Genomic DNA, 20,512 nt, shown 5'->3' on the forward strand with positions numbered 1-20,512 from the left:
GAGAGAGAGAGAGAGAGAGAGAGAGAGAGAGAGAGAGAGAGAGAGAGAGAGAGAGAGAGCTGTGTTCCAGCCTTTCTGGGCGTTGGGGAGAGGGACATCAACAAGTCAACGAGCGAGGCGACTGGGCGATTTCGTCTCACTTGGCTGAAGTTTGATGACTTTGATGGCTGCCAGTTCTCCGGTGGACAGTCGAGTGGCCTGAAACAACGCCGGCACCGTTCAGCTGAGCTAGGTCATGCCGCCAACCAGCAACACACTGCAATCCAACAACTATTGACTCACTGAAACATTCTCACAAATATAGGCAATATATGTAATATAGCGATAAGATAAGATAGGAAATATGCATAAACAATGCAACAAAACTTAATTTGACCCAATAATATTCATTTTTTAAATAGGTGTTTTCCAAACACAACACCTTTTTTCATTAGAATTAATCTTTATAAAATCCAATTTAATCTTTGGAACATTTGTATTAAAACATGTAACATTAGTTGTATCTGTTTTAGTGCTTGTTGGAGGATCATTATTAATGTAAAAATCAAGTAGGATAAGGTGCCTAATTAGCGACCCTTTCCTTTTTGCGACCTACCTCCCTACAGAAAAACTGGCAGGAGAAATCGGGATAAAAACATTGTCAAAAGGTGAGCCATACTTTGGTTATCATGTTAAATTCTTTTCCGGTTGTCGGTGTTTCTAGTGGGACGTTTCAGGTGAGTTTAAATAAAAATGACGAGTTTCTTATCCAAAACGTGTGTATTTGGACCCTCCCTGATGAAAAGCGATGCATATTAGGATGATACACCTTTTTTATTCTGAATCGACAATCCTTTTTCAATTGATTGCCGTTTTCCAATAGTGAATCGCTTAACTGTGCACTGCATGGTGGTTAAAAATGTGTCGCAACTCATATTTCCTATTTGCGCCCAACATGGTCGCAAATAGCTCAAGAAGGGAAAGACAAGGGAAAAGAGAGAAATGAAAATGAGGTGTTGCTGAAGCTTGCAATGTGTGGCGGGGGATGCCAAATGTCGTCACCGAATACTTGGGGTTGCCGAATCCAGCGCGGGCCTCGAATACCATACGAGATAGCCCGCAAAATTTGGGATTTCGCACTTTTTTGCCTTTGGTGCATCACGTTATCAGTTTTAACCCGCGCGGGGCTGGGGGGGGGGTAAATTTTACCCCCCCTCGCGAATTTTTGCGATATCTCAAAAACGGCGGCGCGCAGCGCCGCCAAACTTTCAGTACCTTTTCTTACATCAATTTGACACGTTCCCTGAAAATTTGAGCGAAATCCGTCGGAAAATTTTTGAGAAATTGACGTTTTAGTGACGTCATGTTCGTCATTTTCGCCTCAAAAACGGCAAAAGTTCAAACGCCGCTAACATCTTCATTTTTAAAGGAATCAAGACGTAACAAAAAAGGTTATACGTAATTTTACTTTGTCTATCAAATGGCTATCTCGGTTTTTTGAAAATTTTGGATTTTGGCCAAAATTTTTTTTCAAAAAACTGACTTTTTTGGGAAAATCATTATAAAATCCAAAATTTTGAGTCTATCGAAAAAACCGGAATATATGTCAGAGAAGTAGTCTATGTGCACCTACATACCAAATTTTAGAAGAATCGGTTCAAAAATGTGGGAGTTATTCAAAATTTTATGACGTCACGACGCACAAAATTTTTGAAAAATGACATTTTTGGAAGTTCTAGACCTCGTACGGAAACAAAAATAGCACCATTCGATTCGCCGTGAAAAACTGCATCAGATAGACACCTTTTTAGGCCTTAACAACCAACTTCAAAATTTGACCTCACTTGACCTGACCTTGACCTGACCTCGACCTGAAATTCATCCAGAGGTGGTCCATATCACTTATTGAGTGTGCCTATTGAATTCTATGAGTAAAATGACCCATAAAACATGTGTCGCACATGCCCTTTTCTATATTTTGTTTTTTGGTGACCTGACCTGACCTGACCTGACCTTGACCTTGACCTCTGAATGACATTGTATGCAACGAATATTGTCTTGGTAGCCTAAAAACACGTTTTGGGCGATCAGTCTCAGTCCATGACTCCATTCTTCGGCAACTACGGTGCAAGGCCGATACTGTAGAAACTTGCAATTTGTACCCTTGACCTGACCTTGACCTTGACCTCAAACTTTAAATTAAGTACATGTTTTTAGTAGTTCGTGATGAGAGCTTTCGATTGGCGTTTGAATTTTCCAAATCGGACCGTTAGTTCGGGAGATAACAGGGGGGTAAAATTTACCCCCCCCCCCCCAGCCCCGCGCGTTCGGCTGGAGACCCCAGCCCCGCGCGGGTTAACTTGCGTAAACGTGTTGGATAAACGCTCATGTTCTAGTGATTGAGTGCTTTGCGTATAGGTTACCTTTTTGGGATCATATTTCATCTTTTCAGGCGTCGCATTTTTTGCCATTTTCAATATGGGAAAACCCATAGACTTATTAGCGACCCTCCCCGGTCGCTAATCGAGACGAGTTCCCTATTAGCGTTTTTTGCAATGGTTTGCCAAAATGCTCACTTCAAATAAATTAGTAGATACTGGGGCAGAAAATGAGCAGATTTTAATAGAAAAATGAACGATCTCTCCGAAAATCAAGCCTTACAGTGGCACCCATAGAGCGTAAGCAATGACGTTCAAATTAAGGGGGTCGCTAATTAGGCACCTTACCCTATTTCTTTATTGTCATGACCTTTCCTCCTTTTCAAAAATATGCTGAGCCAAGATTATATTGTTTTAGCGTTTTCAAATATATCGGCCACAGGCCTTCATCAGTGATATCCAAAAGGATATTTCAAAGTGAAATATCCAAAAGGATATTGACGTAATCATCAGTGTCATTATAATCATATAATCAATCATTATATTGACGCAAATCATCAGTGAAATATCCAAAAGGATATTTCAAAGTGAAATATCCTTTTGGATATTTCACTGATGAAGGCCTGTGGCCGATATATTTGAAAACGCTAAAACAATATAATTTTGGCTCAGCATATTTTTGAAAAGGAGGAAAGGTCATGACAATAAAGAAATACTTGATTTTTACATGTAACATTAGTATCAATCTAAGTAAAGTTTGATTTAAAACTTATAATGTTTGTATTAAAACTTATAAAATCGTATTTAAACTTTATAACTTTCATTTTAAACCAAGCAACCATAAACCACGAAACCGTCCAAAGGAACCGAAAACAGTTATATTTAGGGTTCTAGCGGAACCAGATTTTCGATTGAATTTTTCAGCTCTGCAGTTGTGCAGCATTGTATGGTGTTTCAAAACTGGTATCGAATTTACTATTCATTTAAGCATTTGGGGATTATTACATTGTAGGAAAATTATTGTATTTCAAATCGCTGATGCCACATGTGGCAAAGCTATCGATAACGTTCAATTAACACATATGACTAAGAAACTGGTCGGGACGCTTGACTCCAAATGCACAAAAACATTATTACTGAGCAAGATGATTGCTAAATTTAGAGCCAGGAGACCCAAATGGTAAATAACCCAGAAAACTTCTCTGTAAAGTTGCAGCATTAACGCCGTTTGACCTGGAGAATAGGGTGTGTCGATAGTCGCAGATTCGCGTTAGACAAAGATATAAATTGGCGCGAGCATGCCAAAACACTAGCCCTGCAGTTGGTTTTGCGTAAAAATGCGATTTGACGAGGCTCGGGCAGGTCGAAGTTACAGCGAAAAAGTCACAGTCGACGGTGCTGCCACCTACATTGCCAATAACGGGCACTATCATATCGTGATAATCGGGGTAGTTTCAAATGATAAATGACTTCTGTTTTTGTTCAAACTGCTTAAGAAGAAATAAAACAATTCGGAAACATACATTTTTCCCAAATATCGCGTTCCATTTTTTCCTATTGAGTTGTTAGGAAAGTGGTAAATTTCAAGGTTGACGGCTAAAAAACGAAACAGGAGGAACAGAGCAGGAATCACCAAGACGTGTGCCGCGCCGATGCTGTAGCCTGTAGATAAGGGGTGAGCAACTGAACCAGCATACCTGACGATTTTGATTAGTGATAGATATTTTTCTCTAAATGAAAGACTATTAGTAACTCAGGCAAGCCTTCTAATATAGGTATCGACAGGGTTGCGGTAAAAGGTACAATCGATGACACATTAGGTACAATTATTCTGAGTTGGGTAACAACACTCTTCAGATACCTACCATCAACAACCTCACTATCTCCTATATAGGAGCTATATCATCTGATTCCAGCGCCCTGAAAACAAACAGGTTATCACCAAAAATCTCTGTATTAGCGCCTACCGACATATGCTGAATGACGCTATCAATACCCGACATTTGTAAAAGGTGATTCGCCACACATCCCGCCGGCGTCTGAGGGGTTGAATCAGTGAGCCAGATTACCAGCGACTCACCGCTGAACTACCGGGCATAACAAAACGGACGATGCGACATGACTCAGAGATCATCACAGACGCAACGACAAATGTAACCGAAGGCCATCTGAGCTCGTGCGGAACCCTCGTTCAGATACGTAATATCGCTATCTGCCACCTCGCGGTTCCCTTGTCAAGCCGAACTCATAGGCAGCGGAACGGGGAGGGCACCGCGGCACCCCCCCCCCCTTTGATTTTGGCATTTTAACATTAGCCCTATGGGCGTTGCATGGAAAGAATGGGACCAAAAGTCGGCAGTGCCCCCCTTAATTGAAGGTATTCCGCCGCTACTGGCCGAACTGATGACACGCAATGGCCAGTCAGTCACAGCTCAGCTTCCTGCGGAACAGGAAGACACATTCAGTGAGAGTCGGTTGTCATTGACTGTGTTAATATTATTGACACGGTCTAAAGAACGGTTATATTGCGCCAATAATGTTGCCAGTAGCAGCACCACCAATCTTTTGAACTAAAATCACTTGACATCGGTGAAAAGAAACCCTCTAGCTTTTTTCAAGCAATAGGCGAAATAGAGGGGATTAGAAAAACCGAAAACCCAAATATTAGCACTAGATAATATCAATCTTAAATTTTGGCCAACATTTTTAAAGCATACATCAGAGGAGCTGTTGGCGGCTTACCGTCGCGTCTGTGATGATCTCTGAGTCATGTCGCATCGTCCGTTTTGATACGCCCGGTAGTTCAGCGGTGAGTCGCTGGCAATCTGGCTCACTGATTCAACCCCTCCGACGCCGGCGGGCTGTGTGGCGAATCACCGTTTACAAATGTCGGGTATTGATAGCGTCATTCAGCATATGTCGGTAGGCGCTAATACAGAGATTTTTGGTGATAACCTGTTTGTTTTCAGGGCGCTGGAATCAGATGATATAGCTCCCATATAGGAGATAGTGAGGTTGTTGATGGTAGGTATCTGAAGAGTGTTGTTTCCCAGCTCAGAATAATTGTAATGTGCCATCGATTGTACCTTTAACCGCAACCCTGTCGATAACTATATTAGAAGGCTTGCCTGAGCTAATAGTCTTTCATTTAGAGAAAAAAAGTCTTTTACTTATTAAAATCGTTAGGCATGCTGGTTCTGTTGCTCACCCCTTATCTACAGGCTACGCAGTGGTCGGCAGGTCACTCGGGGTTGTGCCCCCTTTTTAGGCGCCAGGCAGGGCCATTACCCCCACCTACCAGACCCCATTGCTGTCACAACCAAGTTTACTGAAATTCCATACCTTTCTGGAACTCTTTGAGTGTTTCTGCATTTCCAATGCATCAAATTTAAAACATGACACTTCCTCCACAAAGCATTTAGTATATCCCATTTAACCCTCGTACATATAGGGGCGGCGGGTGGTTTTTCGTTAAAAGCTCACGTAAAAGCCGTTGGATCACGACCAAATTGTACCCTCGAGCCAATCATTTTTTCTTAACCTGCCCGGGAATTCCTGAGGCCAGTTTTACCAACAGAAAAATAGCCGCCTGCCGGAGCTTTTACCTAAAAACCGCTTCACATACGTAAGCGCGATGAGCATGTAAGTGGATAGGGTTTACCGTTTACGTTTACGTTTACGTAATCATTGGCTTCACATACGGAGCGTAAGCGCGATGAGCATGTAAGTGGATAGGGCTTTACCGTTTACGCTCCGTAGACCGTATGTGAAGCGGTCTTAAGGCGAAAAATTCCGGCAGGCAGCTATTTTTCTGTCGGTAAAACTGGCCTCTGAACCCATAATGATCATTGGCTTATGAGCTTTTTCTGGAGGTCATCTTGAGCCATAAAATCTCACTTCAAAAAGTTATAGCGGGTCCCGATTTTCTCGACACTTGTCTTTGACCTCCGGAATGAGACGAAATGGCCAAGGACCTTAAAAATGGGCAGCAGCGGCTTCCTATAGTCACGGGTAATACGCTCGTTTTTTTATGCACAGCTCCATCTCAGAGTCCGAGAGGCCGCGGGGGTCCGATCGACTCCTCCCCCTTACGTTAGCGGCTGTTGAAACGCCAACAGACGGGCGACGGTTAAAAATTGCAGCTGCTTTTGTACGACTGTACGGAACCGCGGTGGGATGGTGAGGCGAGCAGCTACGTGAAAATTGGTATCTTATCAATGTGTGCTGTGCCTTTGGCCTGGGCTAATCTTTGAACCCTGGGATGCAACAGTCACGATGGTTCCATCAATGGAGCCCCTAACTCTAAAAAGATAGGTTTTCTCAGAATCCCTCATTACCCCCACCGAAAGGGCTCCATTACCCCCAAAGGGGGCATGCCCCACCATTTGCCGACCCCTGCTGAGCATCGGCGCGGCACACGTCTTGGTGATTCCTGCTCTGTTCCTCCTGTTTCGTTTTTTTAGCCGTCAACCTTGAAATTTACCACTTTCCTAACAACTCAACAGGAAAAAATGGAACGCGATATTTGGGAAAAATGTATGTTTCCGAATTGTTTTATTTCTTCTTAAGCAGTTTGAACAAAAATAGAAGTCATTTCTCATTTGAAACTACCCTAATTATAACGATATGATAGTGCCCGTTATCGGCAATGTAGGTGGCAGCACCGTCGACTGCGACTTTTTCGCTGTAACTTCGACCTGCCCGAGCCTCGTCAAATCGCATTTTTACGCAAAACCAACTGCAGGGCTAGTGTTTTGGCATGCTCGCGCCAATTTATATCTTTGTCTAACGCGAATCTGTGAGAAAAACCCCTCTGTCGACACACCCTACTGGAGAAGAATGTAAAAAAATGACACGAAGGGAGGGATCGCGGGCTTCTTCTGGTGACGAGCAATACACTCGCTTTTTCTAGAAACTCTAGGACGATCAGGGGCTGAACGGCTGCAGACCTATCCATCCCAACATTACCTTTGTGGCTCTGAACACGCCAATAGTGCGAGTGCTTAATTTTTCATATATAGTTAATCAACTGTTTCCGTTTACGTTTATTCAAGTCATTTTCAATGTTCCAAGGCATAGACCCCTGTTTTTGTTTAACGGGGTCTATGTCCAAGGCAAGTAGTTATGGAGACTGGAGTCCTTTCCTTTCCAATACTAAGTAATAATTCCTTTAATATTGAACTTCCACTTTCCCTGTTAGGAAGGTTGTGAACAGTGGCGTAGACAGGGGGGGGCCATGGGGACCATGGCCCCCCCTTTCCGCCCAGCCGCCCAAATGGCGCCCCAATTAGCGCCGACTAGGCTGATGCCGTTTTACAGAGAGAACATGAATTAAAAAGTGATGTGCAGGCAGGGATCGAACTCAACATCTCTTTGGGGGTGCCTGGACACCTAAATAATCTCCGGGGCACCCCCAAATACGACCTGAGCCCCCAAATCTTGAAGGGCGCCCCTCCGGAAACCAGAATATTCCGAACCCCCAGCGCCCCTGCAGAGCCGCTGGCACCCACCTAAACGGAACAGTCGCCCCATTAAAGCTTGATGGCGCTCCTCTAGAGCACCCGGCGCCCCTCTGAAGTTCACAGCTGCCCCAATCGACCCATCCAAGATCGATCCCTGAAACCACTGGCGCCCCTCTAAAGCACCCGCATTCTTCTCAAGATCACAGTCGCCCTATCCAAGATCAATAGCGCCCTCAAGAGCCACTAGCACCCCACCCCCTTGAGACTGAAGTCGTCCCGCTTGAGACTAAAGTGGCCCCATTCAAGCCCAATGACGCCCCTCCAGAGCGTCCGGTGCGCATCTGAAGATCACAGTTAACCTCATCCGAGGTCGCTAGCGCCCCTCAAAAGTCACTGGCGCCCATCTAAACGAAGATTACAGCTGCCCCATCTTAAGATCGATGATAATCCTCTGAAACCAATGGCGCCCTTCTAGAGTACCCGGCACCCCTCTGAAAATCACATTCGCCTCATCCGAGACAACGCCACTGGAGACTACAGTCGGCCCACCCAAGCTCAAGGCGCCCAGAGCCTCCGGCGCCCTGCTGAAGGCAACAGTGGCCCCATCCATGCCCAATGGCGCCTACCTGAACAGGGACTTCAGTCGGCCCATCCATGATCAATGGCGCCCCTCTGAAACCACTGATGCTCCTCTGAAAATCCCAGTCGGACCATCCGAGATCAATGGCGCCACTCTAGAGCATCCGACGCCCTAATGAAGGCAGCAGTGACCCCATCCAAGCATTGCACCCCCCCCCCCCCCTAGAGCACCCGGTGCCCTTCTGAAGATCACATTCGCCCTATCCGAGGTCGTTGACGCCCTCCAGTAGTCACTGACGCCCATCTGAATGGAGACTTCAGTCGCCCCGCCCTATTCAAGATCGATAGCGCCCCCTCCACCACCCCAGAAACCACTGACGCTAGGTAATTATTTGACAACTAGGCTGTCTCATCGACACCAATGACCCTTTTCAAGATGCAGCAGCTAGGCGGCGCCGAGCTGGGCTTGGATGTGCCAAGCGTTCCTTATTAGGCAGCCTCGTTAGTGCCACCCCTCGTTGCGATACCGCCCCTCAACGCGACGCTGCCCCTTCACCGTACAATGCCACTCCTCAATGCAAGTGGCGCCCCTCAGCGCTGTGCCGCCCATTATTGCGATGCCGACAGCGCCTAGCAGTGGGGTGCCGCCCCCAGCGTAAGCGTTTTTTTTTTTTATTGAACCTGCTGGGGGTGTTTGAACACCCACTTCTAACTCAGCTTGTGGGCCACGTCGAGACACGCAGTAGGCGGCGTTCGAAAGAGCGTCAAAAGCTATTACAAAACTACTTAGATCAATTTAAGGTTAGGTCGAACTGGTCGAAGGTCAGGTCACCAGCGACAACCGAAAATCAAAATTTCGCCGATGTCGACATTTTTCGACAAAGCGGCGCATAAGTCAGGATTCAGAAAGAGATTGAACTACAGCGCCGCAGCAAAGCGCATATTCGATAGCTCTTTTTTATGCTCTCACTTATTGATTATCTCAGATTTGACCTAAGATAAACGTTTTAGCCTCAAAATATACGTTCTCGCGGAGGACGTTTATCTGTAATACCTTTTGGCTCAGACCTGCATGTGATTAGTTCAACCAGCATCGTGTTCCATTTTTCGAGACAGACGAGTCAAATGAACTAGAATTTGACATTAAAAGGGCATTTGAGAATTTGACCTAAGGTAAAGGTCATAACCTAACCGGTAAAGGTCATATTGCATATTAGTCGATCCATATTTTCGAGAAGGAAAATAATTATAGGGTGTTTCATTGCTCTACCATATCTCTATCAAAAGTTATTGTCCAAAATCTGCTGGAGACCTTCCATGACGAGATGACCTCAGTAACATAAAAGTGGTCACATCACGACTCACGAGTGACATTTAACGATTAAATGTGTCATATTTACCTGCATCCCGATGGTTGACGTTGTTTTCGTTCAGAAGAAGAGCATTTCAATTGTCTCCCATTAATCCGCGCCGTGCTGGAGGGGGGTGGGGTACGCCCCACTTAGGTTTTTTTCTCGCGAACATCTCAAAAACGGCGTCGCGCAGCGCCTGCGCTGTCTTTGGTACACATGTTCATGCATCTTTTCTACACAGCTTGTTAAATTTCAGATGAGGGTCGTTCAAGGTCAGGTCACTAGGGCACGTCAAGTGACCTTACCTAAAAAAAGTTAAAAGACCCGCTATAGCTACACCAACTGAACGATCACTTTTGAAAGTTTCAGAGATTGATAAGACTAACAATATGCATAAAATGTTCATCTCGGACTTTTTATTTCTGTGACCTAAGGTCAGGTCAATTTTGGGACCTCAAGTCAGTGGGAGAAAAGTGAAATGCGCCTCTTTTGGACGAATGTCGTTTAAAACCCCCTTAAACATCGGTTCATAGGTAAACATAGCACACTGAATCGTAAAAATGCACATGTGTCCTTTTATGTGCCCTTAAGGTCATCTAAGGTCATAAACGGTCACCTATTTTATCACCATAAACGGTTTTTTGGCTTCAACTTTTGATAGAGACGTGCTAGAGCGGTGAAAACACGTCAGATGTGGTCAGCTCGATGATACGGATCGACTGATCTGCAGAATGACCCTTTCCGGTCAGGTCATGACCTTGACCTTTTGTCAAATTTTTAAGATAACCTTTCAAGGTCAACGTATAGTTCATTCGACGCGTCTCGACGGGAGGAACACGAGGCAGGCAAAATAAATATCGTCACTGTCTTGAACCAAATATTATTGCAGAAAAACACTTTTCATAAAAACTGTTATTTTTGGAATTTTTGCCCTCTGGAGGCAAAAATTCCATTGACCTGAGATCAAATCCGAGAGCAATATTCAGAAAAGCCTGTAAAAGGGCTATCGAATGCGCTTTTCCGCGGCGCTGTAGCTCTATTGGTTCCCGAGTTAGCCGTTGGCAGCTTCCAAAATTGTTGAAATGGACTAAATTTTACCTTTGATGACCTCTGGTGACCTGACCTTTGACCTGACCTAAAAATTGAAACGAAGTCTTTCCGTCATTATTTTTGACGCTCTTTCGATTTCCCCTTAACGCGTGTCGCTACGTGGCCCAGGAGCCGAGTTAGAGGGGGGACGTGAACCCCCCCCCCCCCAGCACGACACGGAAAGCACAGGCCACCAGCACGGCGCGGGTTAACTTATAGGTAATAATCGGTAACTTATAGGTACTTATAGAGAGGTCGCAAAATTGACCTGGCCTTCAATGAAGATATTTGGTCTGGGGATTACGCAAGGCAAATGTTCGGTGAGATCAGCAGGTTTCTATGGCACTTATTCAAGGTCGACCATGCACACTAGGGTTGTTCAAAAAAACCGAATTTTGGAAAAGTATACGGGCTCATGGCTCATGTGGTGCGGTATTCTTTTCTGAGTCCATTGATGCCCTTTTTTCTGAAAAGTATTAACTGTTAGGGGCTCCTCAAACGGCTTAAAGAGGACCATGTTACGCCCGCCGACCGGCCGGTGTCAATAAGGGCGAGAATTCGACGACGCCCTCCGGCGGCAGCGCCTTATCGGCACCGCGCGGCACGACATCTGCCGGGCGGCCGGCCGGGCAGTGGGAAGTTTTAAGTGCGTGGTCTTTATCACGCGATCGGGGTGCGCTATCCCATGTTTTCGGGGCGGAAAGTTTCAGTGCAGCATCGGTGCGTCTGCCACCGGGTGGTCAGTGTCGATGGTACAGAAAATAAGTCAAACAGAGCTAGAAAAGAGTGAGTGATTCTGGGTAGTTGCCTCGAAGCAATCCCTTTTAAGAATACAGCTGCCTTCTTAACGTACCGTATCACTTGTTAATTCTTCAAAAAGCAAACTCTGAGCAATAACACACCTCTTTGCACTGCTGTTGACAATTTACGTTAGTTTTGGACGGTAGCTCGCACCCCCAATATGCTGCCGCGCAACTTTATTCCAACGGCGAAACGGCAACTTCGCGAGAATCGAAAATTCACGATATGCGTACAGCAGGGGCTGACAATGCAGTATGCACAAGGACATAATTTAGAGGAGACCCGACAGTCATCGGCCCAAGTTTGGAGGTGGCTTTGACGAGCATAGGAGTCACCAATGTCATTATTCAGATACGTTGATATCAGATGCTGGGGCAACAGAATCGACGCCAGGGTTTAACTTAGATTAGCAGGTCGAAAGAAAACATAACATGTCTGGGAATGACAGGGTGGCCACCCTGACAGTGTGACGAAGTGAGACATGAATAGAGATATTAGCCGGAGTACCTACTCATATAAATCAAGCGCCGTTTATCCAATCCTTCGAGTATAAGCGACGCCGGTAGTCCGGCCAGGGCGGCCGTGCCCTACGATGCCGATCAAGACCCGAATCCAGACCCGGCACAGAACACAGCTCTACCCTGACGTGACACATTACCCCGGTGTGTCACTCATGACTTATAGACCAATGCAGGAGCCTTGCCAGCTCCTGTTGTACCTACTTCGTTAGATTTTCAATTCTCGCTAAGTTGCCGTTTCGTCGTTGGAATAGAGTTACGCGGCAGCATATTGGGGCTGCGAGCCACCGTCCAAAAGCAGCTTGAATTGTCAACAGCAATGCAAAGAAGTCTGTTATTGCTCAGAGCTTGCTTTTTCAAGAATTAACAAGTGATACAGTACGTTAAGAAGGCAGCTGTATTATTGAAACGGATTGTTTCGAGGCAACTACCCAGAATCATTCAGTCTTTTCTGAGCTCTGTTTGAGTTATTTTCTGTACCATCGACACAGACCACCGTGGCAGACGCACCGATGCTGCACTGATGCTTTCCGCCCCGAAAACATGGGATAGCTCACCCCGATCGCGTGATAAAGACCACCCACTGATAACTTCCCACCGCCCGGCCGGCCGCCCGGCAGGTGTCGTGCCGCGCGGTGCCGATAAGGCGCTGCCGCCTGTGCGCGGCGTCGAATTCTCGCCCTTATTGATACCGGCCGGTCGGCGGGCGTAACATGGTCCTCTTTAAGCCGTTTGAGGAGCCCCTAACAGTTAATACTTTTCAGAAAAAAGGGCATCATTGGACTCAGAAAAGAATACCGCACCACATGAGCCATGAGCCCGTATACTTTTCCAAAATTCGGTTTTTTTAACAACCCTAATGCACACTCACATCATCAAAAGTCGTTTTCTATACTACGCCGGCCGAAGACATTCTTAACCTTCGTGCCACTATATGGGACAGTCTCACGCCTCACCCATCTGGCACTCATGCAGTCATGAGTGTCTGAGATTCTAAGCACGGCCACCCCGGTCGACCAGAGGCTGCAGTCCACAGGTCACTTTGGTTCAGTGAGTGAACCTGTATGTTTTGTTTTGTTTTTGCAAAGAATAAAGATTGTGCCAATCGATCAACGCATATTTTACCGTTTCGAATTCAAATGGGTGTGTATTTTGAGAATAACATGTCCGTAGCCTGAGCTCGTTTCCTATATCGTGCTAAATATGCATACATATTTTTTATCGCTTTTGATGAAAAACACTGAGCTGCAAATTGCATTAATTGGATTTTATGAAAAATCAGCGAAACCTAGTTCTGATACTCGTGCCGGTTCCGTAGTAACACCTAGTAAATCATGCATGAATATATGACGTTACATTTTAGACTGACCCCCTGTCACTAGCTCACTATGGCGCCCCTCTCAAGGGAAAAAGTCGCCCCCTCGAACACCATGGCCCCCCTTTCGCTGATTTCTGGCTACGCCACTGGTTGTGAACATGATATACAGGTTTATACGAGAACAGTGAATCCAAGCACACGTTCCACTCCAACCCACGAGTGGACTTACGTACTTGTGGATTCCTAAGACGGCTTTGCGATGCATGTGTGTGTGGTTTAAAATGAATCTTATAAGGTTTAAATAGGACTTTATATGTTTTAAATCAAACTTTATAAGTTTGAAAATGAACTTTACATAGATTAATATGAATGTTTCATGTTTTAAATCAAATGTTTCAAAGATTAAATTGAATTTTATAAAGATTAATTCTAATGAAAAAAGGTGTAGTAAAAGACAATAATATGACTGTCTTTGTGGTCTGTGACTAAAGCCCCGGGGCTTAAAGGGAGATGCCACCTTCCAATGATTTCCCATTTTATTTTTCCTAGGATAAGAAGCTTCTGTTTTTACTTAATATCGCAAAAAAAAAATCAAAAATGGGCCTGGAATAGTGCTTTTTTCGCCTAAAAGTTTATCGGTTTTTCGATATGTATAACAACTATAGTGGGCTGACCTGCAAACAGGCGTCGGCAACAATCGCGAATGCGGCGCACATGTGACAATAAGCAAAGGTCATTATAGAGTTACGACGTACGGGAATGAGTTATCAGCTGTCTAATCGTAGACAACACAATGTCCAACTTAAACTGTAAGCCTGTATTGGTATTGTTTCTTGAATTTGGCTGTCGAACATTAATTTATGGTTTGAAATATTATTTTATGTAAAATAATTGATATGAAACAGCCGTCTTTTAAGTTATGACCCCATCTCACCACACGAAAGTGGCAGAAATGGCCGAAATCAGAGCGCGCGGCCCGATGCACCACCACCGCACCACAAAGTATGAGCAGAAGCCACCTAACAGGCGTGTTCGAAACCGCAGGAGATGATGATGAACGGGTTTATCGAAACTTGATTAGATGAGCCTATCAGTAATGGCGATTTTAGTGTGTGCATTTATTGGTCATAGTGTTGTGAAATGTGGTTGGGGTACGACCGACAACCCGTCGGGGCGAATTTCGCACTGGGGTACTCAAAATTTGAAGAATTTAAGACGTTTTCATGAGTTTTGAAGGTATGGATAAGTTCTAAAAATCCGGTTCTCCTTATCCGGGTCATTAACCCGCGAGTTGCTGGGGGGGGTCGTTAAACGCCCCCACTTTTTTCGCCGGGCCATAGCATAAAAACGGCGCGCCGCAGGCGCGCCAAATTTTGGGTACCTGTAGGGAATTGATTGAAGTTTATTGTGACAAAGTTTCAAAAAAATCGGTCGGAAAATTTTTGAGATATCGAGGTTTTAGTGACGTCATGATTTCTGAGTTTTCGACCAAAAACGGCATATGTTCAAAAAATCATATAAAATCACAGAATAGACATACAGACATGCCGTAAACGCCATTAGACTGCCAATACCATGATCAATCAAATGGCTATCTTCGATTATTGATTATCGTTCCGCATTTTCCATAATCTTGAACTGAATCTTGGCAATTTTTCGTGACTACTTCACGACCATGATACATGAATTTCTTAAATTGAACTTTTTGAGCCAAACACGTACACATATGATAAAATGAATGTCACCATCGTGTTCTACGCCCCAAATTACCTATAAAACATGTGTCACAGGCTGCGAATATCAGTTTTGATTTTCGGGGATATGTGCCTACCCGGTTGACCTGACCTTGACCCTGACCTATGCTTGACTAACCCCTACATGGAGCTGACACTCTTGTAGGCCTTATAAGATGGATTGTGCACCGTTTTGACAGAGTTTATGGCGAGAGGCGCCCATTGCGAAGTCCTGAAGTCCATGCTACTGAAAGCCCGATTTCAGGTGTTTGACCTGACCTTGACCCGACCTGTGACCTCAAAATTCAACTTTAAAGTACTCATCTGAAGCGTCTCGTCGCGCTCTTTCGTTTGCCGCCTCGTGCGTTTCGCTGCGCCTATTGGTTCTCGAGTTATCGGCTGGGGGCGTTTAACGCCCCCCCCCCCCAGCAAACGGTGGGTGGCGAAATACCCCAGCAACTGCCGGGTTAACTCCATATGGTCCAGGAAAGCTGGCACACTACCTTTAAAAATAAATATTATCATGTTACCAGGTCACTGGCAAATCATTCCTCGCATAATCTACCAGCAAATGGGGAGTCCTACTCAGCAGTGACGGACTCAGCCTAGAGTCACAGGAGTAGGCAGTCGCCAAAGGAGAGGTGGTGGGACATGAATGGTCCAGCGTCCAGTTCTCCTCCTGAGGCCAGTTTTACCAACAGAAAAATAGCCGCCTGGCGCAATTTTTCTATTAAAAAACGCCGACGAGTTTCACCATCCAGGCGTAAAAATATCCGCCGGCGTGAAAAAATATCAGCCAGCAAAATAGCCAACGAGTTTCACCAACGGCAAATGCGGCATTAACCTTCGCCCCAGTGGGGGGGGGGCGGCATATGTTAACACTTACCACCCTGTCGCGTTTTTTTGCGTGTGAATAAAAAACCGCGGCGCGTAGCGCCGCGCCGCTTAGGGCATCTTTTTGTACATCAATTTTGGACAAGGTGTAAAATTTTTGACCCCAGGTCATGTCAGGTCAGGTCACCAGGTCAAGTTAACTGACCAAGCCTAAAAAAGTTTGCAATCATGTCCAGCCTGCAATGTTTGTCAGAAAGGTTTTAAACTTGGTGGACTACATAATGTTACGGGCGCCTACAATTTGTTTATCTCGGATTTTTTATATCCGTGACCTAAGGTCAGGTCAGTGGCGTAACCTTACCATTATAAGTCAATGGAGAAAAATGAAAATGCCTCTAGATCCGTGTGTACGCATAGGAACAGTCCAAATATTTCAGAATCACAATGATTTGGACCACCTGTGACGACCAAGGTGTCTTTTTTGCTGATAAAGGTCATCCGAGGTCATTTGAGGCTACAAACAGATTTTTGCCAAAAACTCTCGATTGGAAAGAGATAGGACGCTGGGGATGGTCTCATTGTGTTTGTCTTGTTGAGACGCATCGAATGATATGCAACATGACCTTTTCCGGTCAGGTCATGACCTTGACCTGAGGTCAAATTTTCAAGTTGACCTTTCAATGTCAAATTATAGTTCATTCAACGCGTCTCGGCGAGAGGAGCACGATTCTGGCAATAGAAATGTTGTGGCTTTTTTTTTAGTCAAAAGTCATTGTCGAAAAACACATTTCGTAAAAAGAGCTATTTTTGGAGTTTTTGCCCTATGGAGGCTAAACCGTTGACCTAAGGTCAATTTTGATAATGACCTTATCGAAAGAAGAGTTCGAAAGCTATCGATTGTTTCTCCAAGCGTTTTTCTATCTATCATAGTTCCTGAGATAAATGCATGTTTTCTGAGAAATATAATATTTGGAAAATTTTGACCTTCGATGACCTCCAGTGACCCCAATCTAGATGAAAAATGACCGAAATACTTTCAAACGTACGCATTGAGAGCTATCGACTGCTTTTTACCGCGTCTTTCTAGCCCTCTTAGTTTTTGAGTTAGTAGCATATGCCCCCCCCCCCCCCCCAGTAGGGCGAAGTTGGCTGAGACCGCCACTGGGGCGCGGGTTAATGGAGTGTTTATCTGCGCCATTATATGCAGAAAAACGGCCTAAACAATATTGTATTGTATTGTATTGTATTGACAATTAAAACACTCTCCATATGTATTAAAATGGCTATTCTGAGTGTCGCGTCTAGGAAAACGAGTTAAAAGGGGAAAACGGGTTAAAATGCACCCAAATCACAGCACTCAGTAAACATATCGAACCATTCACTCATCCCTAAATACGTAAAAACCACTTGGAAACAGAGCGCTTAAAACTTCCCATAGACAGGCTCCTTAAAGGTAGTGTGCCAGCTTTCCTGGACCGTATGGAGTTAATGGCCCAGATAAGTAGAACCGGATTTTTAGAACTTATCCATACCTTCAAAACTCATAGAAACGTCTTAAATTCTTCAAATTTTGAGCACCCCAGTGCGAAATTCGCCCCGACGGGTTGTCGGTCGTACCCCAACCACATTTCACACCACTATGAACAATAAATGCACACACTGAAATCGCTATTACCGATAGGCTCATCCAATCAAGTTTCGATAAACCCGTTCATCATCATCTCCTGCGGTTTCGAACACGCCTGTTAGGTGGTGCGGTAGACCGCGCCCAAAGCCAGGGCCCCGGTAACGTGAGGTAGCCGAGTCGGGGCAGCGTGCGCTGACCCAAGCCGGGGCCGCGCCTCCTCCCGGTGTCATGTGATAGCCCCGGGCTGCCCGCGGGGATGCGGTAGACCGCGCCCAAAGCCGCGGCCCCGGCTTGGGTCAGCGCACGCTGCCCCGACTCGGCTACCTCACGTTACCGGGGCCCTGGCTTTGGGCGCGGCTTCTGCTCATACTTTGTGGTGCGGTGGTGGTGCGTCGGGCCGCGCGCTCTGACTTCGGCCAAGAAAAATGCGTCAGCTGATCATTGTCATTTCTGCCACTTTCATGTGGTGAGATGGGGTCATAACTTTAGAGACGGTTGTTTCATATCAATTATTTTACATAAAATAATATTTCAAACCATAAATTAATGTTTGACAGCCAAATTAAAGAAATAATACCAATACAGGCGTACAGTTTAAATTCGACATTGTGTTGTCTACGATTAGACAGCTGATAACTCATTCCCGTACGTCGTAACTCTATAATGACCTTTGCTTATTGTCACATGTGCGCCGCATTCGTGATTGTTGCCGACGCCTGTTTGCAAGGCAGCCCACTACAGTTGTTATACATATCGAAAAACCGATAAACTTTTAGGCGAAAAAGCACTATTTTAGGCCCATTTTTGATTTTTTTGCGATATTAGGTAAAAACAGAAGCTTCTTATCCTAGGAAAAATAAAATGGGAAATCATTCGAAGGTGGCACACTACCTTTAAATCATGGGGTAGGCGATTATATAATTGGGCGATGCTGTAGAGCAGACGGGGCCTTCCTGCTTCGGTCCTCACGCGTGGGAGAGCCAGATCAGTGTCTCGCCTTGTCGCGCGTGAACGCAGGGAAGAGTTGGTCAGGATTGGAGAGGATATAGTCTCCGGCTCTCCAGTGCAGCGTATTTTGTGAAGGAAATTGAGTGAGTGGATTTCGAACAGCTGACGGGCGGTGGGCCAACCAAGTTCCTCAGGCGACCCCGTCTATTTTTTTGATGTCATGTTGGAATAATCGGCCTAATTTGTTACTAATTATCGTGATTTGCGCTTCTCAGTTAATATAATAATTTAGTATCATTCATAGCCAATGTGTAAAGCATCTGGGCTTCAAGATAAGAAGAGGAATACTCATGATATTGCGTAAAGAAAGAGCCTTTGTCTTCAGGCAGAACCAAAGGGAACCAACAAGACTGGTGTTTGGTGTTGTGGTGTTATTTTTTTCGTTTTATATCATCTATTTGCTACAAGCACCCAACAGTAAGATGATAGTGTATTAACTAGTGGTCAGCTTACAAGTTAATTGCTCACACAGAAGTGGAAAATAATGATGGAAGGTCATTTTCGAAGGTGCTTGAAGAAATGCTGGAAGGCGAAACAGAGAGGGTTGGGTGGGACATAGCTTGATTTTAGCTTATGTTTTTCATGCCAGTTCCTAGAATAAAGCAGCCAATGTTTTCTGTCATGTGAGTAATATAATGACAATATGCACAATTGCAAGCTGTGGCATGTTGTGAGGTTTTTTTCTTGTTTGTTGCTGAGGTTTTTCCAGCCTCCGCTGCAAAAACGCTGGTGAATCCACCGTCGTCCGACGGTTTCGATGACGCTGAATCATCGGCGAGCGATGCTGTGGTGGCCGACCTGACTGAGCGCACAGCGGCAGCCGCCGTCGCTAATGACGACAGTGAGGACACCTCCGAGTCGGACGGAGACACCGCCGCGGACGACTTCATCGTGCTGGACGAGGTGGAGCGCTCGGGCCGACGGGCCGTGCACCGCGTGCGCTGCCCGACTGGGTGGCGCATCCGCAGCCGATTGGCGACCGGAGGCCGGCGCCGGCCAATCTACTGCCCCGAGCTGCCCCGAGCTCTGCCCCGAGCTGCGCGCCCGGCTGGCCGCCGAGGGCATCGAACGGTTGTTCCCGAAAAAAACCACGCGGTTTTTCGCAGATATCTCAAAAACGGCGGCGCATGAACGGCGCTCCGCGCAGTTCATGCATTTTTTCCGCATATGTGAAAATTTCATACCCAGAGCCTTCCAGGTCACCTCACCTCACCTAACTTCAGAAAAAGTTATAATCCTCGTCAGAGCTACAGCGGCTGGACGATCGCCCTGAAACTTTCAGAGATTGATAAGAGTAACAGTATGTACAAAATGTATATCTCGGAATTTTGATATCGGTGACCTATCGGCTCAGGTCAATTTTGGGACCTCTCCATTATAAGTCAATGGGAGAAAATTGAAATGCGCCTCTTGTGGACGAATAGTGTTCAAAACCCTCTGAAACATCGGTTCATGAGTAAACATGACGCACTGATACAGAAAAATGCACCTGTGACCCCTCTGTGTGCCCCTGAGGTCATCTCAGGTCACGAGCGGTCACCAGCAGTTTTTGGTTATAACTTTTGATAGAGATGTGCTAGAGTGATGAAAACACGTCAGACGTATTGAGCTCGACGATACGGATCGACCGATATGCAACATGACCCTTTCCGGTCAGATCATGACCTTGACCTGAGGTCAAATTTTAAAAATGACCTTTTAATGTCAGCGAATAGTTCATTTGACGAGTCTCGACGTAAGGAACACGATGCTGGCAAAAGTAATGTCGTGGCTTGCTTGAATCAAAAGTTATTACCGAAAAACTGCTTTTGGTGAAAACGGCTATTTTTTTACA

General features: G+C 45.4%; 1 protein-coding gene across 1 annotated transcript in view; it reads right to left on the reverse strand.

The window, feature by feature from the left end:
* LOC122375728 (mitogen-activated protein kinase kinase kinase kinase 3-like) overlaps positions 1 to 20,512 on the reverse strand; it is a gene marked incomplete at its 3' end in the record, with an annotated part of 44,896 nt that overhangs the window by 12,753 nt on the left and 11,631 nt on the right. The window contains exon 4 of the mRNA XM_043355227.1: positions 141 to 198. Coding sequence (XP_043211162.1) covers positions 141 to 198 — 58 coding nt within the window. The remainder of the gene's footprint in view (positions 1 to 140; positions 199 to 20,512) is intronic.

This window comes from Amphibalanus amphitrite, unplaced genomic scaffold (assembly GCF_019059575.1).
Source record: "Amphibalanus amphitrite isolate SeventyFive unplaced genomic scaffold, NRLGWU_Aamphi_draft 001905F_arrow, whole genome shotgun sequence".
NCBI lineage: Eukaryota > Metazoa > Arthropoda > Thecostraca > Balanomorpha > Balanidae > Amphibalanus > Amphibalanus amphitrite.